Source organism: Rhinopithecus bieti, unplaced genomic scaffold, assembly GCF_001698545.2.
Source record: "Rhinopithecus bieti isolate Rb0 unplaced genomic scaffold, ASM169854v2 scaffold_3948, whole genome shotgun sequence".
Taxonomy (NCBI): Eukaryota; Metazoa; Chordata; class Mammalia; order Primates; family Cercopithecidae; genus Rhinopithecus; species Rhinopithecus bieti.
In genome coordinates this window covers 6180195-6208183 of record NW_016804646.1, presented here as the reverse complement: position 1 = coordinate 6208183, position 27989 = coordinate 6180195, and the positions used below count along the sequence as shown (strand labels likewise).

The 27989-nt window shown below is 41.6% G+C and overlaps 1 protein-coding gene across 1 annotated transcript in view; it reads left to right on the top strand.

Moving 5' to 3' along the window:
* The window catches only part of PLG (plasminogen), a 52269-nt gene extending 27651 nt beyond the window's left edge, over positions 1–24618 (top strand). The window contains exons 11-19 of the mRNA XM_017869567.1: positions 1919–2100; positions 2616–2764; positions 4907–5000; positions 8280–8400; positions 9986–10060; positions 10501–10641; positions 12712–12818; positions 23447–23592; positions 24224–24618. Coding sequence (XP_017725056.1) covers positions 1919–2100; positions 2616–2764; positions 4907–5000; positions 8280–8400; positions 9986–10060; positions 10501–10641; positions 12712–12818; positions 23447–23592; positions 24224–24385 — 1177 coding nt within the window. The 3' untranslated portion in view covers positions 24386–24618. The remainder of the gene's footprint in view (positions 1–1918; positions 2101–2615; positions 2765–4906; positions 5001–8279; positions 8401–9985; positions 10061–10500; positions 10642–12711; positions 12819–23446; positions 23593–24223) is intronic.
* The last annotated feature ends 3371 nt before the right edge of the window (positions 24619–27989 follow it).

Here is a 27989-nt window from a genome sequence, read left to right as displayed (position 1 = left end):
TTGTATGTTCTGTGTGAGTCCATTTATATCAGGTTTGAGGAGAGGCAAAACTAATTTTTGGTGAAGGAAACCAATAGTATTTTCCTCTGGCAGTGGGAAGAGGGTAGCAGGAATTGAATGAGCCTTGACACAGGGTGTTTCTAGAGTATTGGAAGTGTTCTGTATCATATGGGAGTGTGGGTTACACAAGTATAGGTGATCATCAAAACTCACCAAACGACATTTAAGATCCATGCATTTCCACGTATGTCTATGGCGGCGCTATTCACAATAGCAAAGACTTGGAACCAACCCAGATGTCCATCAATGACAAACTGAATGAAGAAAATATGGCACATATACACCATGGAATACTATGCAGCCATAAAAAAGGATGAGTTCATGTCCTTTGTAGGGACATGGATGCAGCTGGAAACCATCATTCTCAGCAAACTATCCCAAGAACAGAAAGCCAAACACCACATGTTCTCACTCATAGGTGGAAATTGAACAATGAGAACACTCGGACAAAGGAAGGGGAACATCACACACCAGGGCCTGTTGTGGGGTGGGGAGAGGGGGAAGGGATAGCATTAGGAGATATACCTAATGTAAATGACGAGTTAATGGGTGCAGCACACCAACATGGCGCATATATACATATGTAACAAACCTGCATGTTGTGCACATGTACCCTAGAACATAAAGTATAATAATAATAATAATAATAATAATAATCTGTGCATTTCACACTATGTAAAAGTATACCTCAATTGAAAAGAGTGGAAATCTGTTTCAAGTGCTCAGCCTTTTAACACATTCAGTTGCTTGGACTACGAGCTTCCTCAAATGGGGTGTCTGGGCGTGAGACTAGATCACATGTGCAGAGTCTCTAGAGAGACAATGTTGCATTTCCATGGTACATAACACATTTCCCATTTTCTCAGACAGTCACAGGTCATGAATGTGAGGATACTGAGAGGTTGGAGCAACATTCTTGGGAGGCATGAAGGAGAGCACATTCTCCAAGATCCCCCCAGCCCGGGGTCCTCGCCTGCTTTGCCTCTTACTCCCTTGTTTTCGGACTCCTCCGTAGCTGCCCAACCTCTTCAGATCCCACAGTCTACCCAGCAGTCTCCCTTTATGTCTTGAGTCCCACTGTTCTTTCAACTCATCCCCCATTCCCTCAGACCCGGAGTGGCTGTGGCCAGCAGAGGATGGACTGAGAGCAGGAGAGGAGGTCTTGCCCAGGAACCCACCCTAAAGAAATGGCATCCTGCCTGGGAATTAGTTTCCCAGGACGGCTTTGATAAGTCTTGCAGAAACAAACCCACTTGACACACCTGACACGGTATTGACAGTAACACTATTTTCATGGTTGTTTTTCACAGTAAAAGTAGAGCCCTTTAGTTACACTATGAGTACTTAGAGTAAGGTGACTGGCCCGGAAATGATACCATCTTGGATGTCATTTCCTCCTTGGAGAAATATATTTTAGTTCCAATGCACATGTCACAATATAGTCCTACAGAGAGAAATACAGAGAGCTAGACAGTTAGAGATACATTTTTATGTGCATAAAAATATGAAATATACACTTTAAAATCTGTACCTGTTATTCCTGAGAAATGTATTTGGCAGAAGGTGGGAGGAGGAAATTCTGATCCTTTTATTTACAGATTTATGTATGATCTGAGTTTTTAATATGGAGCATATACTACATTTGATTTTTTAAATAAAAATTAAAATCTGTCTTTGAAATGTACACAGTTGGTCAGAAGTTGAGGACCATTTGTGCTTGGTACAACATTATTGCACCTATAATGGGAATATTTCAGAGCCACTTGTTAACACTTTGTTAGAACAAAACGTAGAGGGTGCTGGGTGCCCCTGAATATTCTCCCACCTCTTGTGACCTCTATTGTTTTGGAATTTCCAGTGGCCTGACAATGAACTACTGCAGGAATCCAGATGCCGATAAAGGCCCCTGGTGTTTTACCACGGACCCCAGCGTCAGGTGGGAGTACTGCAACCTGAAAAAATGCTCAGGAACAGAAGGGAGTGTTGCAGCACCTCCGCCTGTTGCCCACCTTCCAGATGCAGAGACTCCTTCCGAGGAAGGTAAGAAATCTGTGGCTAGACATCTACACACTTGGACGCTGGGATAAAAAACCATGGAAAATCTCACTGATGCAGAAGCCTTCCATGCTACATGGGAAATCAAATGTTTTTAGAGGGTTTGGCCATGTGGAAGGAAGCCTCAGTGCACTCTCTGGAGGAGGCAGAGGTGTGACTTTTGGCACAACGTGAGTGGGCTGTGCCTTTAGGACAGGTGCAAACCCTCCAGGGTGTTCAACTTAACCACTCACCTTGTTCTAAAATGGGTTATCTCAGCGTCCCAGTCCAAATTCCTATTCTATCATGCTGCCATATTTGTGATTCTTTCCAAGCCAATAAGCATCTCCAGTGATTTCTTAAGGTGGGCAGTGTTCATTGCAGTCTTCAGCACTGCAGTTTCTGAGGAATGTGGCCCCTGATTCTGTCATCCTAGAGAAATCTGACATGACTGTATTGATTCCATATCATCCTGGGTCTGTGCGGCTGTTCATAAGCATCCATTTTTCCCCCCCGTACAGACTGTATGTTTGGGAATGGAAAAGGATACCGAGGCAAGAAGGCAACCACTGTTACTGGGACGCCATGCCAGGAATGGGCTGCCCAGGAGCCCCACAGACATAGCATTTTCACTCCAGAGACAAATCCACGGGCAGGTCTGGAAAAAAACGTAAGCCACTTTGATTTGGACTCTTTTGCCTTTTGCTCACCAATCTTTGCAAACAGAATTGGTTCTGCATTACAGAAAATCTGCCTGGACTGCTCTTTTTCGTAAGTTGGGAGAGGGGGCAGAAGAAAATATTGGAAAGGCATCAGGGGGCTAAGCTAGAATATAATCAGCCTCAGTATAGAAAGTACAGGCAGCACAGGCCAGGAAACCTCCACGCATGTGAGGGTTCTCAGGCCTCTTCCCTTTAGTGACACTTCTTTAAAGTTTCCATTATTGGGCACTGTTTCTAGTTTCTAGTGTTTATATGCTAGGCTCCGGTAATCAAAGATGCCCTTTATGAAGTTTAAGTCAGATTTTTCTAGAAAAGATTTGGATGGGCCATCAGGTCACCATGGGACTTCCCTTAGCCTCCTGCATTCCCTGCGATGGTTTACTTTGGGGCCTGTATATAGGGAAGACTGAGATATAAGGAAAACCAAAGTGCCTATGTTCCCCCACTGTCACACCCATGCAACATAACACTTCTCACACCAGATGGGTGTGATTCCTCCTCACACCCCAAGCGAGTCTCCAGCAGATACCAGCTGGGTGTCCTACAATGTAACTCAGTCCTGACACTGTATCTGGAGACAGTGTCAGATCCCATAAGTTAAGGCTCAGTCCCACAAGACTGCCCCACTGCAGATGCCAATCCCAAGTTCCAGGCTGTGACCTGTACTTCTGCCCAACTGGATAAAAAATCTGTTTTTCTACATGACCCTCCTTGGGTTTGATTACTTTGCTGGAGTGGCTCAGAGAACTCAGGGGAACACGTTACTTTTATTTACCCATTTATTATAAAAGATATTACAAAGGATCCCAGTGAACAGCCAGACAGAAGAGATGCACGGGGCAAGGCATGTAAGAAGGAGCTTCAGAGCTTCCATGCCCTTTCCAGTGCACAAGCCCCTGGTACCCTATGTGTTCAGCAACCCAGAAGCTCTCCAAGTGCAGTCTTGCTGGGATTTTATGGAGGCTTCATTACAGAGGCACAGTTGAATACATCATTGGCCACTGAAGACCAGCTCACCTTCAGCTCCTCTTCCCTCCCTGGAGGTTGGACGTGGGGGGCTGAACGGTTCCAACCCTCCAATCACATGGTTGATTCCCTTGGCAACCAACCCCATCCTAAGACTATCCAGGAACCCACCAAGAGTTGCTTCATTCGAACAAAAGATGTTCCCTTCACTCAGGAACCTCCAAGGGATTTAGGAGCTCTATGTCAGGAACTGGGGGGCAGAGACCAAATACACATTTCTTATTCTATCACAGTATCATATGAAGGGAAGGACAACACTGCCTTTCTGTGTCTTGCCCCATAGAGGGTGCACAATGCATGGAAATAAATGTTTCTGAATCAACAGAAAACAGGCTTCATGGGGCAGGAGAGCACAGAGCCCTCCACGGACAATGCACATCAATGCTGTCCCACTGTCCTTCGGTGCTGGGGCTCTAAGACTTCCACTGGGTCAGGCTCCTGAAGGGGAGACCCAGTCCCCAAAGACCCCTCAGGGTCACCACTCCCTGTCCAGGGGTGTGGCCTCATAACTCCTTTTGAACAGGGGCACAGGACGGACGGCTTTAGAGCATTCAAAAAATAACTTTGCCAAAAAAATACAATAACAATAATAATAATAATAGAAAGGAAGGAAGAAGAGGCCGGACGTGGTGGTTCACACCTGTAATCCCTACACTTTGGGAGGCTGAGGCAAGTGGAACACCTGAGGTCAGGAGTTCGAGACTAGCCTGGCCAAAATGGTGAAACCTCGTCTCTACTAAAAATACAAAAAAATTAGCCAGCCATGGTGGCGCGCACCTGCAGTTGCAGCTACTCAGGAGGCTGAAGCAGAAGAATCGCTTGAACCCAGGAGGTGGAGGTTGCAGTGAGCTGAGATTGTGCCACTGAGCACTCCAGCCTGGATGACAAGAGCGAGACTCCATCTCAAAAAAAAAAAAAGAAAAAGAAAAAGAAAAAAGGAAGGAAGGGAAAAGAAACACTTCCTTATGTCTTCTAAGGATAGACATGAAATGCATGAGCCTCAGAACACCTTCTCCTTCTCCTGCCCCACGTGAGCTGGAGCTTACATGCCTTCTTGTTTTCAGTACTGCCGTAACCCTGATGGTGATGTAGGTGGTCCCTGGTGCTACACGACAAATCCAAGAAAACTTTACGACTACTGTGATGTCCCTCAGTGTGGTAGGTTGCCTTCTTTTTGGTAAGGAAACTGCTTCCTTAACATGGATTTGCAACAAAAAAGGAAAAGGGCTTCTGAGCAGAGTGGTTCTCGGGAGGAGATGGCTGCCCTCTCCACCAGACCCCACTCTTCATCACGGGTATCTTGAACCTGTCCTACTACTGCCCACATTTGTTAGGGGAGCACCCGCCCATCGCCCCAGACACACATAAATAAAATAAATGTAAAACTCCCAAAGAGCAAGCTTAGAGGTAATCTAGTCAGGCTCAGGATGGTCCCACTGAATGCTGCCATGTCTAGCGTGGGATGCATGAAACATTTAGAGTCATTCAGACGAAAAAGTTTCCCCTTCTGGCCAGGCGCGGTGGCTCACGCCTGTAATCCCAGCACTTTGGGAGGCCGAGGCAGGCGGATCATGAGGTCAGGAGATCGAGACCATCCTGGCTAACATGGTGAAACCCCGCCTCTAGTAAAGACACAAAAATTAGCCGGGCACGGCAGCAGGCGCCTGTAGTCCCATCTACTCCAGAGGCTGAGGCAGGAGAATGGCGTGAACCTGGGAGGCGGAGCTTGCAGTGAGCCCAGATCGCACCAGTGCACTCCAGGCTGGGCCACAGAGTGAGATTCTGTCTCAAAAAAACAAAAAACAAAAAAACAAAAAAACTTACCCCTTCCACTGAGAAGAAAGAAAATACAAACAGCAGGAAACAGGTAAGCATGTAATGCACATTGTAAACCTCAGATGGCCATCCTAGGAATTAGTGAAAGGTAGTGCAGCTCTTTAGCCCCAGATGGCCTTTCTCATAAGTTTACTACTCACAGGTCACATTAGTGACATAGCTTAGAGACTGCTTTTTGGGTTCCTTCCTCATTGTTCTGAGACTTTTATTGGGAGTATGAGGCTTGGATCAGGGAAAGGGAGTTGACATTAGTCCTTAAACAATTGGAATAACAAATCCATGGGTAGTTCTGGAAAAAAAAAAAAAAGGAAGCTACTTGGAATTGTCCCATATTTAATATTCTGCTGACCAATCAATTTGTCCTAGTTACAGAAAGCCACCCTGGACTTCTCCTATGCATAATTTGGTTGCTTGTGGTTGGGTCTGCCATGTGGAGGGACCTTGAGCTGGGGGAAGGAGCTTGGTCTCCAAGTCCACTGAAGACCAGCATCCCAAGATTGCCTGGGGAGGTGGTACAAGGCAGTGATGAAGACCATGAAAGCCACACTGCCCATCATCACATTTGGGCCACTCCTAGGGAGAGCAAGAGGGAGGAAGCAGGGGTTAGGATGATAGGAAAGATTCTACTTGGCCAGTATTATTGTAATGTGGCATTGTGTTCTGTGGATTTAGTGTGAGTTAATAACTGACTTTTTCCTCGAGTGGGTGCTTTTGTCTGTTCTGCAGAAGCATCTTGGTTGCTCCTCTACCTCAAAGTCCCTCCATGTGGTCAGTTCCAGTTCTCCACTTCGGGCCCCATCTGGTACACGCCACTGCCTCTCACTGCCCGGGCTCTCTATCCTTGACAGGCTGCCTTGAAGTTGAGCCCAGACTGACTTTCTTGCCTTAGACCCCACTACCGTGCCTGGGACTCATGCACCTTTGACTCCCATGGAAGGGAGGTGCAGTAGCTTCCCCAGTGCGATTCTGGTGTCCTCACCCACACTGAGGATGTACAAGAATCAGGTTCTTAGAGACTGGAGAAAGAAGGAAGAATGGGAACAATAAAGGACGAGTTGATGGGTGCTGACAAGTTGATGGGTGCAGCACACCAACATGGCACAAGTATACATATGTAACAAACCTGCACGTTATGCACATGTACCCTAGAACTTAAAGTATTAAAAAAAAAAAAAAAAAAAGAATGGGAACAAGATTTTTCCCAAAGGACTGTGGGGTCCCCCACCTTACCTTGATGTGAGACAAGTGAGGTTAACCCCAAGCCTGATGAGAAGGGTTCCCACCAGACACTTGGAAATCCTGAGGACTGTTTCACACAGAAGGATGTGGTTTATTCAGATCTGACTCGTACTTGAGAAAGCTAGAACCTCTGGTGGTCAATGATTTTAATAACTATTTCCTTTCCACCAACATATACAGTACAAATAACAAATAAGTAAAATAAATAGAAACGTTCAGTTTTGTTTTAATAGTAGGAGCAGGGGTACCATTATTTCTGTAGTTACTCTTTTAGTACAATGATGCATGTCTACTGTATGTAAGGCATACTAGCAGAAATTGAGCTCAGCACTAGAGAAGACGATTGCATTCTACGCCTTGCTTCTTTTTTTAGAAAGTCTTCCACAGACAGATTCTCAGAACAGCCCATGGCAAATGTAAAGTTATTTGGAAAATCCAGGTTCCAGATTCACTAGAGCATAGAATCTCTGGTTGGTTGGGAAGAAATTTCCTCTTACAGTTGTTATTAATAATTTATGAATAATTATTAACAATATTAACATTTATACTTTTGAAGATCTTGAAGGGCTGGAGACAACAGAGAAGCATTTTTGAACACCCTCTGTAGCCCCTGCACTTTTGTAGGCATTGGTAGATGATACCAAAGATGGGACACTGTCCCTACCTCCAGAGACCTTGTGGGCTGTCTGCAGAGAGAAGGCAGGGAAGAGGAAAAGAAGAATAAAGGCACATGTATTTAAGTCACCCCCACGGCCGTCGGTTAGTCATGGGAGGCTCCCCAGAGGAGCTGTCCTGAAGCTGGCTGAGAGAAGGCAACATTTCAACTTAGGACAGTAATCCTTGCTACATACAATCACATACACACACTCACACACATGCACACACAGAGACTCACATGGAAAAAGAAAACTTTGTGCCTTTCAGCAGTGACGACAATTATGGTTTTTAGTAAACTTTACATGGTTTAGATGGTGATGGTGATGATGATGAATTTGGGAAGGATGACACTGTGTTCTAAACATACTGCATGGACTCAGAATAACAATGACAAATAACCCTTTGTCCCAATCAAGGTCTTCTCAGAAAAGATCTCATTCTGATGCTAAACTATACCAATTTGTTTGATCACTTATCCAACAAAATAATTATAAAGTGCTTTTATTTTCTTGAAAAAAGAGGATCCTGTGTTGTCTACTACCACTTTTGAAACTTAGAGAAAATATTCCAAAAGATGCTTATGATTTTACTATTTAGTTTGGCCTTTGAGATGTCAAAAACTCAGGGCTTGGAATTTGTCTCGATTTACACCACAAAATTGCTACCTTGTCTCAAATGGGATTTCTTTCCCACCTTGTGCCACAGCACCCGCTTCATTTGATTGTGGGAAGCCTCAAGTGGAGCCGAAGAAATGTCCTGGAAGGGTTGTAGGGGGGTGTGTGGCCCACGCACATTCCTGGCCCTGGCAAATCAGTCTTAGAACAAGGTAAGAACAGGCCCAGAAATGATTTATACTGTCCCTCCACGTAAGCCCTGTAAAACCCTTCTACATTTACACAAAACCCACACAGCTAAGGCATCAGTACCTGCCCCTAAGTTTTCTGAAGGGGAAAAAAGCTACAAAAATTGAAATATATCATATATATTTTTATATTATTTAGTATATATATTATATATCATGTATTTAAAAATATATTTTTTATAGGTTCTGTACTGTGAAAATGGCCCAAATTGCTGTCTTTTTCTTGATCTGGGCAGCTCCATCAAAATCTGTAGGCACAGTGATTTACACCAAGTTCCAATATTGCTGGAAAATATTGAAGATGCTCCGAGGATTTCTATGGATATCCACTGTCTCATTGTCAGATGAAAAGAGAGGGAAGGTTTTAGAAATGTGACACTTTCTGGGTTGGGAGAGCAAGGACAAAATTATCTACAGTCTATCACAGGCACAGATTTTTTTTCTTTGGACACTTTTGTGAATCATTGAATTCAATTCAGAGGGTACTCATCCATTCACAAACATAAAAAAATTCTAGGTCATGATCCCCATAAATTAAGAGTGATCAGTCCAATCCCAGGGAACCGGGACATTTTGGGTATTGTTTCAGTGGAACATGCCTTTCATAAGTTCCGTTTTCTTGGGTATCTCTTAGGAAGCATGCGTAGGAAACAGGCCCATCTGCCTGACTGTTCTGCTTCCTCATCTCATTTCTACACTAGGACACCTGTGCTCAACTGCTGTTCTCCCGTAAAGAGACTCCTTTCCATAAATTTGTGAAATGCCATCGACAAACCTGATCGCATTGCATTTCACTCTGCTGTTGAGTTGATTTTTCTTTATCGTTTACTAAATCCCTGCTCTACAGAGCTTTCACCTTCCACATAGTTCAGATTCATTCCTTCCTAAACTGTGTGGTGGTCTACATCCTCACTGACTTATCAACATGCTCTCATCATGCACTTCCTGTCTCTATTCCTCTTCATTACAATCTGGTTCCAAGTGGCTCACACCAGTATTCTGAGCTATTACCTGCCCACACAGTCCTAGAAAGTAAGTGATTCAGGAAACATTCCTCAAAAGTAAAGTTTCTCAGGTAAGATCAGAAGACCCCCATGAGTCACTGTTGTTCAGAATCACATCTGGCTCCTTGAAGAGTGATTCATCAGACCTTGCATAAATCTTGTCATAAAAATGAAACAGACCTCGGGGAAGGTCTTGGGCTAGTCGCTTCTGTTGGAGTCCTGGGCTGTGGGGTGGAAGTCACGACTGTAGAGCTTTATGCTGAGTCACTTAGCTTTGCTCTCCTGTGGACAGGCTGTGCCTGTGCCTCCCCAAAGCATCGGAAAAAGTGGCATAGATGGGCCCTTTTGAAAAATCCCACTGCTGGAGCACTGGTCAAAGTTACTACCGTCCTGATGCTGGGCTTGCAGTCCTTTCCTTTGGGAATATGAACATGGTCAAAATTAAGTGAACATGTCAGAAAGACACATTTTCTGTATGTTTTCTGTACAACGGAGCAGAACAAAGTATCGATTTGACTAAAATTTGAACTAAATCCTCTTTCTAGGTTTGGAATGCACTTCTGTGGAGGCACCTTGATATCCCCAGAGTGGGTGCTGACTGCTGCCCACTGCTTGGAGAAGTATGTTTAGGGGACAATTGACATGAGGTTTTGTCTTAAATACTTTTTCCCTCCTTTCCTCGTTTCCTTTCTCTCTCTTCCTCCCTTCCTTCTCTAGCTGTGACACTAGGGACCAGGCCAGGGCAATCGGATAAGAGAGAAGGGAAGGGTTTCTAGAGAGAAACTGCAGAGGAAAGACACAGTACAGATGATTTTGTGGGCCTGAATAAACTGCAGAATAGAGCTGTTCACTACCATAGGCATCAGTCTCCACCCAAACAGCCTGAGAACATTCCCTAACTGCCTGTTTCGAGCAAATCATGAATTTTGCTTCTTGCCACTCAGAAGTCACTGATTCTAAGTGGCCAAGGGTGTCAGGGAGACAGCATCAAGTTCACGGCACAGAGGTTACCTGAAGGGGCCGGACCATATTTTGCTCTTGACATCCTCATCTTTTCTAGGTCCCCAAGGCCTTCATCCTACAAGGTCATCCTGGGTGCACACCAAGAAGTGAATCTCGAACCGCATGTTCAGGAAATAGAAGTATCTAAGATGTTCTCAGAGCCCGGAGGAGCAGATATTGCCTTGCTAAAGCTAAGCAGGTACTCGCTCACCTGTGGTCTTCACCCTATGCTGGTGAAGATATTTGCTTTATGTCTGGGTTTCATGGGTCATGGTCACTGCATGGCAGTGGGGAGGGGCTGTCTATCACATGAAAGGCTCAAGGGCTCTGGGGGCAGCATCAGTCTTTAACCCCAGCCCTGCCACATGCTAGCTGTGCTCTTGAGAAAGGCAGCAGGACTCAGTTTTCTCATGTGGAAAAAATTGAAATATGAGGTACTCTGTTACCCCTAAAACTCACTGAATGTTCACCAGTTCATCCACATTCATGATCAGAGAACGATGCAGTTATTCCAGGATGACAATTCTCCTTTCATCATAATACGTTTAAGAGAATCAAATAAGACTCTACTTATTTCAAAGCACTTGAAAAACCACAACATCGAGCTGGGTGTCTGGTGTGGATGCCCGTAATCCCAGCTACTTGGGAGGCTGAGGCAAGAGGATCACTTGAGTCCCAGAGTTTGAGGCTGCAGTGAGTTATGATCACGTCACTGCATTCCAGCCTGGGAGACAGAGTAAGACCCTGTACCAAAACAAAAACAAAGCAAAAAAAATTTCACAATGTCAGAAAAATCACAAATACAATTTATAAGTGCAAATTACATTATTATTATTGTCTTCTTTGATTTGATTTTCTCTTTCCCGTTGAAATGTTGTTTCATTAAGCCTGACAAAGTGATACGTTTGCTTATGTCACTTATTAAGTTAGTGCTGCTTGGAGCCAGATACTAGCTGAGTCAGCTAAGAAACAGCTATTTGTAGGAGAAGCAGATTTGGGACAGGTGACAAGGCACGCAGGGCACTCGCTGTGCTGGCGGCTCTGGAAGACAGGGTGTCAGCATGGACAGGGATAAGCATGGCCTGGATGGGAAGGCATGGGGCAGGAGCCTGAGCTGCTCTCCTAGACCTGGCCACAATCCCGGGGCAACTTCTCTGGGTCTGTGAACTGAGGAGTGATGTCCTGGGATGCTCTGACACTCTAGAAGGAGACAAGAGCCTTTCCAGCTCAGCCTTTATAAACAGTAGCTGATCTCCTTTGTGCTCTCCAGTGTCCTCCCCACCCAGCAAATGTGCAAGTAGAAGGTTCCTCATGGTCCTCAGAGAGCTGTGGTGTTCTGATGGTTTGAACAAATAATTTGGAAATTTTGGGTTTTGGAGTTCTCTGATAGGCTGATACATTTCGAGTCTAGAGTTCCTACCCCACATCCCCACTCCCCAAGAGCCTAGGGCATTTAGTGTTCCACCAGGGAACCTGTAGAGTGAGGATGTCTGCATGATAGGCTGGGCCTTCTGATGATGCTCAGAGCAGAAAGTGTGCCTGCTTCAAAGTTGGTGAAAATGATGATTCTTGATCAAAATAGGGCATTTCTCATTTCCAATCCTTTATCCCCTTGAACTTACTAAAGTAGAATCAGGTCTAAAAACCAGAGTTCTAATGTTTGAGAGTCCCTGGGACTCTAAAGTATATGAATGTTCTTTGAACACAATACCATTTTGTTCAAGCAAGAGGCTTATTTCCAATCTTCTTTCATTTGGTATCAAGTATTTTACTGGATTCTTACAACTATGGTGTAGCAACTTTCACTAAGGAGGAAGTGGAGGATCCAAAGATGGAGCAAATTGCTCTGGGCACACAATGCATTTGCAATTTTACAGCCTCTTGGTGGCATCTCAGTCAGACACTCCATGCATGGATCAATGCCCTACTTAGTTAATACAAAAGGACGCACTCAGCATGAGATTCCAGTTGTGCACAGAATATGCATGAGAAGTGCACCTTTGTCATCCCTACTTTCAAAGGTGAAGGCCACCAGCAGTATCTTGCATGCAACTGATGCCTTTCAAATGAAACCTTATGTCTGTGTAGTCCATAGGCAAACACAGGCAAATGTGAGGGTGAAACGCTGTGTTCTACATTGCTCTGTGTCAGTGAAGCAAGGCAGTGCCAGCTCAGAGGGCTCCGGGGCCTCAAGGCAGGGATGGCTGGTTGTGGGTATTGCAGCTGCCAGCAGAGCAGTCAAACATAACTGCTGATGCTTTTCTTTCAGTCCTGCCATCATCACTGACAAAGTAATCCCAGCTTGTCTGCCATCCCCAAATTATGTGGTCGCTGACCGGACCGAATGTTTCATCACTGGCTGGGGAGAAACCCAAGGTGAGATAAATTCCATTGCCCACATAATGAACAGGTTTTAACCTACAGTCCATGTGACAAAATGAGCATTTAGGAGCAAGCTGTGCAAATTCCTATCCACGAATGTGGTCCACCCACTCCTGATTTTGCCTGGGTACCTATGTCTTAATCAGTCTTCAAGGCACATGGTCAAGGGGAGGAAAATGGTGTCTTTGAGTCTCTCTCTTTGTTTTCAGAACGTTTTTATTTTAATTAATTAATTAATTTTTAACTTTTATTTTAGGTTCAGGGGTACATGTGCAAGTTTCTGGTATATGTAAACAGTGGCTTGTCGTACAGATTATTTTGTCACCTAGGTACTAACCCAATACTTAGTATTTCCTGCTCCTCTCCCTCCTCCCACTCTTCTCCCTCAAGTAGACCCCAGTGTCTGTTGCTCTCTTCTTGGTGTCCATGAGTTCTCATCATTTAGCTCCCACTTGAAAGTGTGAACATGTGGTATTTGGCTTTATGTTCCTGTGTTAATTTTCTAAGAATAATGGCCTGCAGCTCCATTCATGTTCCTGTAAAAGACATTACCTCATTCTTTTTTATGGCTATACAGTATTCCGTGGTGTATATGTACCACATTTTCTTTATCTCATGTGTCATTGATGGGCATATAGGTGATTCCATGTCTTTGCTACTGTGAATAGTGCTGCAATGAATGTTTATGTGCATGTGTCTTCAGGGTAGAATGATTTATATTCCTCTGGGTATATCACCAGTAATAGGATTGCTGGGTTGAATGTTAGTTCTGTTTTTAGCTATTTGAGAATCACCATACTGCTTTCTACAGTTGTTGAACTAATTTACAGTCCCACCAACTATAAGTGTTCTCTTTTCTCTGCAACTTTGCCAGCATCTGTTATTTTTTGACTTTTTAGAAATAGCCATTCTGGCTGGTGTGAGATGATTTTTCATTGTGGTTTTGATTTGCATTTCTCTAACGATCAGTGATATTGAGCTTTTTTCATATGCTTGTTGGCCGCAGGCATGTCTTCTTTAGAAAAGTGTTTGTTAGTGTCCCTTTTCCACTTTTTAATGGTTTTTATTTCTTGTAAATTTGTTTTAAGTTCCTCATAGATGCTGGATATTAGACCTTTTTCAGTGCATAGTTTGCAAATATTTTTTCCCATTCTCTAGGTTTTCCATTTACTCCCTCGATAGTTTCTTTTTCTGTCCAGAAGCTCTTAAGTTTAATTAGATCTCATTTGTCAATTTTTGCCTTTGCTGAGATTGCTTTTGGCATCTTCATGAAATCTTTGCCCGTTCCTATGTCCAGGATGGTGTTGCCTAGGTTGTCTTCCAGGATTTTTATACTTTTGGATTTTACATTTAAGTCTTTAATTCATCTTTAGTTGATTTTTGTATATGGTGTAAGGAAAGGGGTCCAGTTTCCATCTTCTACCTATGGCTAGCCAGTTACCCCAGCACCATTTATTGAATAGGGAGTTATTTTCCCATTGCTTGTTTTTGTCAGCTTTGTCAAAAATCAGATGTCCATAGGTGTGTGGCCTTATTTCTGGGCTCTCTATTCTGTTCCATTGATCTACGAGTCTTTTTTGTTTGTTTGTTTGTTTTTGTTGTTTTTACCAGTACCATGCTGTTTTTGTTACTGTAGCCCTGAAGCGTAGTTTGAAGAGAGGTAATGTGATGTCTCCAGCTTTGTTCTTTTTGTTTAGGATTGCCTTGGCTATTCTGGCTCCTTTTTGTTCTATATAAATTTTCAAAATAGTTTTTCTTTTAATAGTGCTGTGAGGAATGTCACTGACAGTGTGATAGGAATAGCAATGAATCTGTAAATTACTTTGGGCAGTATGGCCATTTTTATGATATTGATTCTTCCAATCCATGAGCATGGGATGTTTTTCCATTCTTTTGTGTCATCTCTGATTTCTTTGAGCAGTGTTTTGTAATTCTCATTGTAGATATCTTTACCTCTCTGGTTAGCTGTATTCTTATGTATTTTATTCTTTTTGTGACATTTGTGAATGGAACTGTGTTCCTGATTTGCCTCTGGGCTTGGCTTCTGTTGGTGTATAGGGATGCTAGTGATTTTTGTACATTGATTTCATATCCTGAAACTTTGCTGAAGTTGATTATCAGCTGAAGGAGCTTTTGGGCTGAGATTATGGGGTTTTCTAGATACAGAATCATGTCATCTGCAAACAGGGATAGTTTGATTTCCTCTCTTCCTATTTGGATGCCCTTTATTTCTTTCTCTTGCCTGATTGCTCTGACCAGGGCTTCCAATACTATGTTGAATAGGAGTGGTGAAAGCAGGTGTCCTTATCTTGTGCCAGTTTTCAAGGGGAATGCTTCCAGCTTTTGCCCATTTAGTATGATGTTGGCTGTGGGCTTGTCATAGATGTCTCTTATTATTTTGAGATATATTCCTTCAGTACCTAGTTTATTGAGAGTTTTCAACATAAAGAATGGTAAATTTTATCAAAAGCCTGTTCTGCACCTATTGAAATAATTATGTGGGTTTTGTCTTTAGTTCTATTTATGTGATGAATCACATTTATTGATTTATGTTTGTTGAACCAAGCTTACATCCTGGGGATAAAGCCTACTTGATCATGACATGATGAATTAGCTTTTTTATGTGCAGCTGGACTTGGTTTGCAAGTATTTTGTTGAGGATTTCTGCATCAATATTCATCAAGGATATTGGCCTGAAGTTTTTTGTTGTTTTTGTGTCTCTGCCAGGTTTTGGTATCAAGATGATGCTGGCCTCATAGAATGAATTGGAGAGGAGACCCTCCTCCTAAATTTTTTTAATGGTTTCAGTAGGAATCGTCATAACTCTTCTTTGTACATCTGGTAGAATTCAGCTGTGAATCTATCCGGTCCTGGGCTTTTGTTGGTTAGTAGGCTATTTATTACTGATTCAATTTTGGAGCTCATTATTGTTTCTTCAAGGAATCAATTTCTTCCTGGTTCAGTCTTGGGAAGCTGTATGTGTCCAGGAATTTATCCATCTCTTCTAGGTTTACTAGTTTGTGTACATGGAGTTGTTTGTAGTAGTTTCTGATGGTTATTTTTATTTTTGTGGCACCAGTGCTAACATCCCCTTTGTCATTTCTAATTGTGTTTATTTTGATCTTATCTCCCTTTTCTTCTTTATTAGCCTAGCTAGCAGCCTACCTATCTTATTACTGTTTTCAAAAAAATAACTCCTGGACTTGCTGATCTTTTGAATGAATTTTCATGTCTTGACTTTCTTCAGTTCAGCTCTGATTTTGGTTATTTCTTGCCATTGCTAGCTTTGGGATTGATTTGCTCTTGTTTCTCTAATTTTTTCCATTGTGATGTTAGGTTCTTAATTTGAGATCTTTCTTCTTGATGCTAGCATTTAGTGCTATGAATTTCTCTCTTAACACTACTTTAGCTCTATCCAAGAGATTCTGGTATGTTGTATCTTTATTCTCATTAGTTCAAAGAACTTCCTGATTTCTGCCATAATTTCATTATTTACCCAAAAGTCATTCAGGAGCATGTTGTTTGATTTCCATGTAATTGAATGGCTTCGAGTAATTTTCTTAGTCTTGACTTCTGTTTCATTGTGCTGTGGTCTGAGAGTGTGTTTGGTATGATTTTGGTTCTTCTGCATTTGCTGAGAATTGTTTTATGTCCAATTATGTGGTTGATTTTTAGAGTATGTGCCATGTGGTGATGAGAATAATGTATATTCTGTTGCTTTTGGAAAGAGAGGTCTATCAGATCCATTTGGTCCAATGTTGAGTTCAGGTCCTGAATATCTTTGTACATTTTCTGCCTTGATGATCTGTCTAATACAGTCAGTGGACTGCTGAAGTCTCCCACAATTATTGCGTGGGCATCTAAGTCTCTTTGTAGGTCTCTAAGAACTTTCTTTATGAAGCTGAGTGCTCTTGTGTTGGGTGCATATATATTTAGGATAGTAGGTCTTCTTGTTGAATTGAACCCTTTACCATTATGTAATGCTCTTCTTTGTCTTTTTTGGTCTTTATTGGTTTAAAAGTCTGTTTTGTCTGAAATTAGGATGGCAACCCTTGCTTTTTTTTCTGATTTCCATTTGCTTGGTAGATTCTCCTCCATCCCTTTATTCTGAGCCTATGGGTGTCATTACATATGAGATGGGTCTCTTGAAGGCAGCATACCATTGGGTCTTGCTTTTTATCCACCTTGCCATTCTGTGCCTCTTAGGTTGAGTATTTAGCCAATTTACATTCACGGTTAGTATTGGTATGTGTGAGTTTGATGCTCTCATTGTGTTGTTATGCTGGCTTGTTTGTGTGGTGGTTTTATAGTGTCATTGGTCTGTGTATTTGAGTATTTTTGTATTGGCTGGTAGCCATCTTTCTATAGTTAGTGCTCTTTTCAAGATCTCTTGTAAGGCAGGACTGATGGTAACCAACTCCCTCAACATTTGCTTATCTGAAAAGGATCTTATTTCTCTGTTGCTTAGGAAGCTTAGTTTGGCTGGATATGAAATTCTTGGTTGGATATTTTTTAAGAATATTGAATATAGGCCCTAATCTTTTCTAGCTTATAGGGGTTCAGCTGAGAAGTATGCTGTTAGTTTGATAGGGTTCCCTTTGTAGATGACCTGTCGTTTCTCTCTAGCTGCCTTTAACATTCTGTCTTTCATTTTGACCTTGGAAAATCTGATGATTGTGTGTCTTGAGGATGATCTTCTTGTGTAGAATCTTGCAGGTGTTCTCTGTATTTTCTAAATTTGACTATTGGCCTCTCTAGCAAGGGTGAAGAAGTTTTCATGGACGATATCCTGAAATGTTTTCTAAATTGTTTACTTTCTCCCTGTCCATTTCAGAAATGCCAGTGATTTGTAGATTTGACCTTTTTACATAATCCCATGTTTTTTAGAGGCTTTGTTCATTCCTTTTCATTCTTTTTTCTTAATTTTTGTCAACTGTCTTATTTCAGAAAGCCAGTCTTCCATTTCTGAGATTCTTTCCTCAGCTTGGTCTATTTTGCTATTAATACTTGAATTGCTTTGTGAAATTCTTATAGTTTGTTTCTTAGCTCTCAGCTCTGTCAGATCCATTAGGTTATTTTTTATAACAGTGATTTTGTCTTTCAGCTTCTATATCATTTTATTGTGATCCTTAATTTCCTTAGATTGGATTTTGCCATCCTCCTGGATCTTGATGATCTTCATTCCTATCCAAAATCTGAATTTCCATTCTTTCATTTCAGCCAGCTCACCCTTGTTAAGAACCCCTGATAGAGAACTGGTGTGGTTGCTTGGAGGACATATGGCACTCTGGCCTTTATGTTCCTTTAACTGCAGTGTAGGTTGAATACAGCCAATAGACTTGTTCTTTGGATGTTTTTACAGGACCAAAGCCTTGTGCAGGGTCTTTATTTGTAGTTGATTTCTTGTCTTTGGTTTCATAGTGGGGTATGTTAGCAAAGTATTTTTGGTGTTGAAGCTTTGGGGTGTGATCCATTTTTTATTTGTATATTTCCCTTACACCTAAAACAAGCAAAAAACCAGTAAAGGTCTTTCAGTCTCTTAATCCATAATTTCAGCATTCATATTGCTTCCCTAGGTAAGTGGGGTTTTCACCCAGCTGTCAAGTTAAGAGTGTTAGGTTATTTTTCATGTGAAATTAGCCAGACTGGGTTTCTGAACATGGTGCAAAACATTAACAAAAAAAGTTACAATTAAACTAGTCTTCCCAAATACCCGTAGGTCTAATATGTATGGGATGGTGTTAAACAGAGGTCTTACAGCTCGGGGAGAGGCAGACAGGTCCCATGGCCCCAAGTCTAGGATGACATTTGGTATTGGTTGATGGTTGTGGGTGAGAACAAGAGAGGGAACATTTGTGCAGGATGTGGTATCAGCACCTGTAATACATTTTAGGGATTCCTTCTTCTCTTTGCAGTATGCCCTGACAATAATTATATCCATCAGCCTAGCCCCCTTGGCTGTTGAAACACTAAGACTGTCTTAGGATCCCTGCTTCAGTTTCTCAGAGGTGCTGGTGAGGGCATTAGGAGTCTGAAGACCTGGAAATGCGTTCTGATTCTGCCACTAGCCAGACAGACCTGAACTAGGCATGTTACTTCTTTGTACCACTCAGCCCTAACCCCTCATTCAAAAACCCAGAATTTTCAAGTGGTGTTTTTCACATCAGCCTTTGCATAAGTTTTCATTTGAAGAAAGGTTTGTTTTGGTTTTGGTTTTGGTTTTGATTTTGGTTTTGGTTTAACCAAACGTTTAAAAACGAATGGTCTGGATGATTTCAAAGTTGGCTTCCCTTTTTTTGTGTTTTCCTACTATTTAAAACTTCACCTCCTTGATTTCTTAATCTCTCTTTCTGCACTGCTGGGTCTGGGAGCATTGAGGTCAAGTAAAAGGAACCTTGGCAAATGAGGAACACCTATGGGTGTGCCAGGCTGCTCCCAGTGTTTTACATTTTAAAAAATTTAAATGCTGCAAACCTCTATGAATTAGATATTATTGTTCCTAGTTTACAAATGAGGAACCTGAGGCTCAGAGAAGATGTGGGATGGTACAGACAAACCTGAATTGGAACCCTGGCTCCCACTTACTGGCTGTCGGGACTTAGAAAAGTCATAAACTCTCTGGCCGGGCATGGTGTCTCAAGCCTGTAATCCCAGCATTTTGGGAGGCCAAGGCGGGCAGATCACAAGGTCAGGAGCTCGAGACCAGCCTGACCAACATGGTGAAACCCCACCTCTACTAAAAATACAAAAATTGGCCGGGTGTGGTGGCACACCCCTGTAATCCCAGCTACTCAGGAGGCTGAGGCAGGAGAATCGCATGAACCTGGGAGGTGGAGGCTGCAGTGAGCCGAGATTGTGCCACTGCACTCCAGGCTGGGTGACAGAGTGAGACTCCATGTCAATAGAAAAAGAAAGAAAGGAAAGAAGAAAAGAAAGAAGAAAGAAAGAAAAAGAAAGAAAGAAAAAGAAAGAAAGAAAGAGAGAGAGAGAGAGAGAGGGAGGGAGGGAGGGAAGGAGAGAGGAGAGGAGAGGAGAGGAGAGGAGAGGAAAGGAGAGGAGAGGAGAAGAGAGGAGGAAGAGAGAAAGAAAGAAAAGTCATGGGCTCTCGTTGATTGTTTCCTCAGCTGAAATGAGGGCTGCAGAGCTGTTGGGGGAGAAACAATAAGAAAGTGCATCAAACACCGAGCACATGTTAAGCACTCCATCATGGCAGCTCCTGATAATAATATGGAATAGAGTTGTATCTAACATGACTCTTTCTTGCAAGTGACAGAAAATCCAACTTAAGTTGGATTAAGCAAAAAAGGGAAATTCTTAGTGAACTGAAAATTCTGCAGGCTCACATCATGGCTCCAGGCCCTGTCCAGCCATGGAATAGGCATTATTCTTGGGCACAAAGGTGATATTCTCGTGGCTATAGATGCTGTGGTGGCTCTGGCTCTGCCAGGAAAGAAATAAGGAAGGCCACTCTCCCCATTACACAAACAATAGTTTTCCAGCTCTGAGAGGTCGAACTTGTGTCACCAGCCTGGCCTTAAACCCGTCACTGATTAACTCCAACTTACATCAGCTGTTCCATGCTGGAGGTGGACACAGGACCACACTCATACCAAGGTGGGAGCAAAGGGTAGTTCCCTCAACAGGATTATAGGATATAGTGTGATAGGCTGCTGGGCAACCAAAAAGCAAACAAATCCTCTACAATTCCTCAGCTGATGAAAGCACGAAACTAAAATCACAAAGATCTGTGTGTGAGTTCTGGCTCTCCCATCTTCCTTGTGAGACTGAGCAGTTAGTTAATCTCTTTTAGCCTCAGTTTCCTCACCTGTACCAACATATAAGGTCACTGTTAGGATTAAGAGTATGCCTTATCATCATCACCATCATCACCATCCATATTGCAACCACAACTACCATCATCATCCCCTCAAACATCACCACCACCACCACCACCATCACAATTATCATTACCACCACTATCACCATTGTCACCCTCAACATCATCACCATCATCACTATCATCACCACCACCATCATCACTATCATCACCACCACCATCATCATCACTACCACTACCATCACTGTCATCATTCCACCACCATCACCGTTAACATTACCATCACTATCACCACCACCACCAGCACCACCACCACCACCACCATTACTGCTATCAGCATCACCACCACCATCATCACCACCACTATCAACTTGATAGTCATTATGATCACTACCACCATTAGCATTATCATTACCACCACCACTACCATCACCATCGCCATCACCACCACTGCCACCTCTATGATCATCACCACCCACCACCATCACCATCACCATCATTTCACCACCAGCACAATTATCATTACCACCACCATCACTACCACCCTCATCACAACCCTCATCATCACCACCATTCCACCACCGTCACTATCATTATCAATAGACATCACACAACCAGTTTGTAGCTGGGTCTTGAGCGCAGAGCCCACTCACTGTTTCTTCAGTCCCACCACCAACCACCAGGACGAGTCACAAAACATAACTCAGGCTTGTTCATCAATTTTCTACATGTCAATAATGACATTGAATCAGTGGGTGTTCTCAGCTTCTCAGAGGGAGGTTAAAATTCTCCTGCTCTTCCCTTCACGTTTCCAGATGTTCCCTGACTTGGATATTCCAAACGCAGAGTTTGGAGTTGTTGAGGCCAAGGGGTTTTCCAGGTCAACCATCATCTGCAATCACTGAGCTGATCCTGATGCTGGACTTTCCCTGTTGCCCTCTCTCCAAGGCCCCATCAGGGAGGGCTTCAATCCTCAGGTCACCTGTGGCCTTCCGGCCCTCAGAGGTGCCATCTCTACATCTACCACTGGAAGGCAGCACCTACCCACAGACTGCATCAATTTCCCTGCAACTCATGGTGGGTTTTCCCCCTTATCAGGGTGTTTGCCTTGCTCAGAGAGCAGATCCCAGAGCAGTGACACCTAACTTAATTTTCAGTAAAATATTTTGAGAAGGGTGCTCCCTCACACATCTACACAGTCCAGGTGATGCACCCACTGCCCAGTGCTTGGTAGTCAAGAGGAGCTTCCTCCCTGCAGCTCTGCCCAGATAGGGCTGAACTGGGCTCTGGAGCGAGGCGCTGGGACGAGCCTCTTCCATGCAGCTCATGTAAACTCCAGAATCAGTGTCAGTTTTCTGAACCCGAGACAATGATCTAAACACAGTCAAAGGCTTTGGGGAAAGAAAGAGAGAGTGCCTCGGTTCTTGCCTGTGTCATGCTCGCAAAGCAAAGAGTTTTGCAAAATTTCAATGAAACGTGGGCTTGCAAAATTAGAAAACTGGATTATTTGTGAGAACACTGAGACATCCCTGGGCATGTCTATCTGGAAAAATGACATTTTCTCTGGCAATTTTGCAGACATTCTATTTCAATTTGGCAAAGAAAATAAAGCAGTTTTTCACAAAGGCAGAAATACAATTGGAATGTTCACTCTCCCTAATTGTCAAAGAAGTGTAAATTGGAAAATGAATCGTGACAATTTCAACCTATTTGATTAGCTAATATTTTAAAAACTGAACACTCATACAAGTGAGGTGAAGTGATTGCTTTCTAGTGACACGGTACACCATCATACCCTTTTACAAATAATTTGGCAACGTTATTGGGAGACAGAAGTACGTCTATGTAATTTATGGGAACTTAGGCTCAGAAAATATTAAGGAATAAGAATGAACTTTATGAACAAACATGTGGAAGGTTGGAAGCAAGAGTGGGACCAATGTGCTTGGGGAGGAAGCATTAGGGCAGTGACTCCACAGACCCAGGCTCAAGCTGAACTACACAACCTCCTTATGCCTCAGTTTCCTTAACTGTAGAACAGAAATGATAAAAATGCCTATTTCATAGGACTGTTGCGAGGATTAACTGAGATACAACATATTATAAGCTTGTGCCTGGAAAGGTTAATTCTTGGTAAATGATGACTATTCTTTTTATTGCAATAAAATATACAAAACGTAAGGTTTACTATTTTAACCCTTTTGGAAGGTACCATTGAGTGGCATTTAGTACATTCACAATGGTGTGCAACCATCATTATATTTCCAGAACATTTTCCTCATCCCCAAAGGAAACCTCATGCTCATTAAGCAGTAGCTCCCCATTAACATATTAGTTATGAAGATTGTAGAATTATACGAAACTCATGATACAATGTTGAGTGAAAAAATCAATATGTGAAATTTTGTGTTATGATGTAATTAGTAAAAGAAGCATATTAAAAGTTCTGAAAAAATAATATATAAAATAGCAATTGCATTTTTCAGACTCTACATTTTGAACATTATTCTTTATAGTTGTAAAAGCAAAAAGTAGAGCAACAACAATCAACTTCAAACCACCATGACAAAGCCCAGATTGTTAAATCCAGGTCTCAGGAACAGAGAATCATATGTGATGTTTACACTCTGCAGGGTCAGAGACTTCAGCGGCATTGGTTGCTGCCTTGTGTTCTGCAGCCTCACAAACAGACAGGAGGTCCAGTGCTGCTGCTCTGTTCTTCTGGAATTTCCTCCTGAATATGTTTTGGGTGCAGTAACCATTTCTTTCATCTTTCTAAAAACAGGTACCTTTGGGGCTGGCCTTCTCAAGGAAGCCCAGCTCCCCGTGATTGAGAATAAAGTGTGCAATCGCTATGAGTATCTGAATGGAAGAGTCAAATCCACCGAGCTCTGTGCTGGGCATCTGGCCGGAGGCACTGACAGTTGCCAGGTAAGAAAAGATCAAGAGACCAAAGTTAGTCTTGTGCTCTCCCATCTCGGTCTCAGCCCCTTAGACTTCATTCCCCAGGTGGCAAATTCAAGGATTTTCCACCGAAGACTCCTAAGTGTTGCTCAGAAACTCCCTAGATCTGTCCCTGAATGCGTATTCAGATAATCTAAGGGGATGTCTTGGGGCTTGAGTTCCAGATCTGTAGCAAGGGAGTTTTAAGTGCCATAACTACCTCAGGCCACTCATCCTCCTGGAGTGTGCTTGTGGCCAGGGACAAAAGTGGTGACTTTTCTGATAGGGAAGGAGGTAGAGGGTACAGGACAGAGACCAACTGCACACACTTTACAGTGATGCCCAGGCTAGGCCAGTCTAAAGGGAACACCAACATAGGGAGAGATGTGTGCAGGATTCACAAGGGGTTTTTTACCCCCAGGAGAAACTAAGTGGTGTGGTTTTGCTGAACAGATTTTGCTAAGTACTTAAGCACTGCAGATGCTCGAGTAATATGCTCATAAGTCCCTTTCTGATTTCAATTACTGGGAAAATGTACATATGGATAATAGAAGGATGGCATACCATAATAAAAGACTGGCAGCCTAACCCTCACATGGATTTTTCTCCCTCTGTATAGGGTGACAGTGGAGGGCCTCTGGTTTGCTTCGAGAAGGACAAATACATTTTACAAGGAGTTACTTCTTGGGGTCTTGGCTGTGCACGTCCCAATAAGCCAGGTGTCTATGTTCGTGTTTCAAGGTTTGTCACTTGGATCGAGAGAGTGATGAGAAATAATTAATTGGACGGGATTACAGAGTGAAGCATTGACTCACCTAGAGGCTGGAACGTGGGTAGGGATTTAGCATGCTGGAAATAATTGACAGTAAAGAAACGAGGACATTGTCCCCAGCTACCAGGGAAGCCAAACCTCAGCATTTTTTGTATTATTTTCTGACTGCTGGATTCTGTAATAAGGTGACATAGCTATGACATTTGTTAAAAATAAACTCTGTACTTCACTTTGATTTGAGTTAATTTTGGTTTTGGTCTTCAACATTTTCATGCACTTTGTTCATCCCACCAATTTTAAATGGGCAGACGGGGGGATATAGCTGCTTTTGATAAGGAACAGCTGCATAAAGGACTGGGCAGGCTGCAAGGTGACAGAGGGGAGAGCCAAGAATTCCTAAGAAGTTGTCCACGCATTTAAAGTTAAGCTGTTATCAGCATAAAATAGCCTGATATAACTATAAGACTTTTTTGTAAGCATCATGGTAACCACAAAGCAAAAGCATAAAGTAGATATACAAAAGATAAAAAGGAATCAAAGCATCCCACTAGAGAAAATCACTTAATCACACAGAAAGATAGTAAGGAACAAAGAGTCTACAAAACAGCCAGAAAGCAATTAACAAAATGGTAATGGCAGACTCTTACCTATCAATAATTATCTTGAATGAAAATGGATTAAATTCTCCAATAAAAAGATATACAGTGGCTGAATAATTAAAAAATAAGACCCAACTACATGCTACATACAGGACACTCACTTCACCTATAAGGACACAAATAATGTCCTTAAATAATGGGATGGAAAAAATATTCCAGCAAATGGAAACCAAAAGAGAGCACGTGTAGTTATACAGATTGAGTATCCCTAAACCAAAAGTCTGAAATCTGAAATACTCCAAAATTAATAAAATTTTAAGTGCCGACATGATGTTCAAAGGAATTGCTCATTGGAACATTTTGGATTTTGGTGTTTAGGGATGCTAAAACAGTGAATATATAATGTGTATTAGTCCATTCTCAGACTACTATAAAGAATACTACCTGAGACTGGATAACTATGAAGAGGTTTAATTGACTCAGTTCCACAGGCTTAACAGGAAGCATGACTAGGAGGCCTCAGGAAATGTAACCATGCTGGAAGGTTAAGGGGAAGCAGGCACCTTCCATCAGATTTCATGAGAACTCACTCACTTTCATGAGAACAGCAGGAAGGAAACTGCTCCCATGATCCAATCACCTCCCACTGGGTCCCTCCCTTGACACGTTGCCATTATGGGGATTACAATTTAAGATGAGATTTGGGTGGTGACACAGCCAAGCCATATCATAATGCAAATATTCCAAAATAAAAAAAAATTTCAAAATTCTAAAAAACTAAATCATATTGTAATTCAAATATTCCAAACAAATTCAAAATTGAAAACACTTCTGGTTTTAGGAATTTTGGATAAGGGAAACTCAATCTACATGAGGTAAAACAGACTTTAAGTAAAAAACTGTAAAAAGAGACAAAGAAGATCATAATAGAATGATAAAGACATCAATTTGTTATAACAATTATAAATACTTATTAATATATATACCCAAACTTCTAATACATACATATAACAGCTAAAAAAATTAATAGATCTCAAAGGAGAGCTAGACTGTAATACAATCATAGTAGCAGACTTCAATAGCTCCACTTAGCTCCATAGTAGCAGACTTCAACAGCTCCAGACAGAGGATCATTATGGAAACATGAGACTTAAACTACACTTTAGGCCAAATGAACCTAACAGAAATATACAGAACATTCTGTCCAATGGCAGTAGAATACACATTATTCTCAAGTGCACATAGAACTTTCTCCACAATAGATCATATGTTAGGTCACAAAACAAGTAAACAAATTTAAGAAGATTAGAATCATACCAGGTATTCCTTTCAGATTATAATTGTATGAAACTAGAAATCAATGACAAGAGAATATTGGAAAATCCACAAATACATAGAAATTAATCAACATGCTCCTGAACAATCAATGAGTCAAAGAAGATATTAAAAGATAAATTTAAAAAAACTCAAAACTAATGAAAATGGGCACACTAACATACCAATAACTTACAGTATGCAGCAAAAGTGGTTCTAAGAAGGAAGCTTTTAGCAATAAATACTTACATCAATAAAGAAGAAAGATATCAAATATGCAACCTAACATTACACCTCAAAAAAATAGACAAAGAAGAAAAGAAAAACTAACCCAACAGTTAGTAGAAGGAAAGAAACAATAAAGATCACAGCAGAAATAGTGAAGTGGAGACTAGAAAAATGATAGAAAAAAGAAATAAAACTAATATTGGTTTTTAAAAAGATAAAAAATGACCAACTTTTAACTAGATTAAGAAAAACAAAACTCAAATAAAATCAGAAAGAGGAGACATTACAATAGATATTACAGATGTACAAACAATCATAAGAGACTACTGTGAACAATTATATGTCAACAAATTGGATAACTTAGAAGAAATGAATGAATTCCTAGGAGTGAAAAACCTACCAAGACTGACTCAGAAAGAAATAGAAAATCTGAACAGAGCAATAATAAGTATAATATTGAATCAGTAATAACAAGTCTTCCATCAACAAAAAGCCCAGGACCTAATCATACCTGAATCACTGCTGAATCATACCAAACATTAAAAGGACTAACATCAATCCTCCTCAAACTCTTCCAAAAAGTTAAAGAAAAGGGAATGCTTTCAAGTTCATTTTATGAGGACAGCATTATACTGATATGAAACACAGAAAAGAATACTGTAAGGAAAGAAAATTACAGGCAATACCCCTGATGAACATATGTGCAAAAATCTTCAACAAAACACTAGGAAATGGAATCCAACAGAACATTAAAAGGATCATTCACCATGATCAAGTGGGAATTGTCCCAGGAATGCAAGGATAGTTCAACATACGCAAATAAATAAATGAAAGGATAATGGATGATAAAAATGTGTGTATACATATGTGTATGAGTCTGTGTGCTATATACACATTGTTATATGTGTGTGTAATTGTGTGTGTGTCTGTGTCTTATATACAGACACACACACAATGGAATATTTTCAGCCTTAATGAAGGAAATCCTGCCTTTGCATCAACATGGATGAACCTGCAGGACATTATGATAAGTGAAATAAGCCAGACACAGGGAGGAAAATACTGCGTAATTCTCACTTACACGTGGAATCTAAGAAAGTTGAACTCTTAGAAACGGAGTAGAATGGTGATTACCAGGGCTGGGGAAGGGGGAAATGGAGGGATATTGGTCAAAAAATACAAATGTGCAGTTTTGCAAGATAAATAGGTTCTAGAAATCTAATGTACAGAATAGTGACTACAGTTAACAACACTGTATTGCATACTTGAAATTTGCTAAAGGAGTTGATCCTAAGTGTTCTTACCATGTATACAAAGGTATGTGAGATGATGGCTATTTTAATTAGCTTGATTATGGTAATAATTTCACAATGTATATTTCTATTAAAACATTACATTGTACATCTTAAATATACACAATTTTTGTCAAGTGTGTCTCAAAAAACTAGAAAATATAATTGAAGAGTAATGAA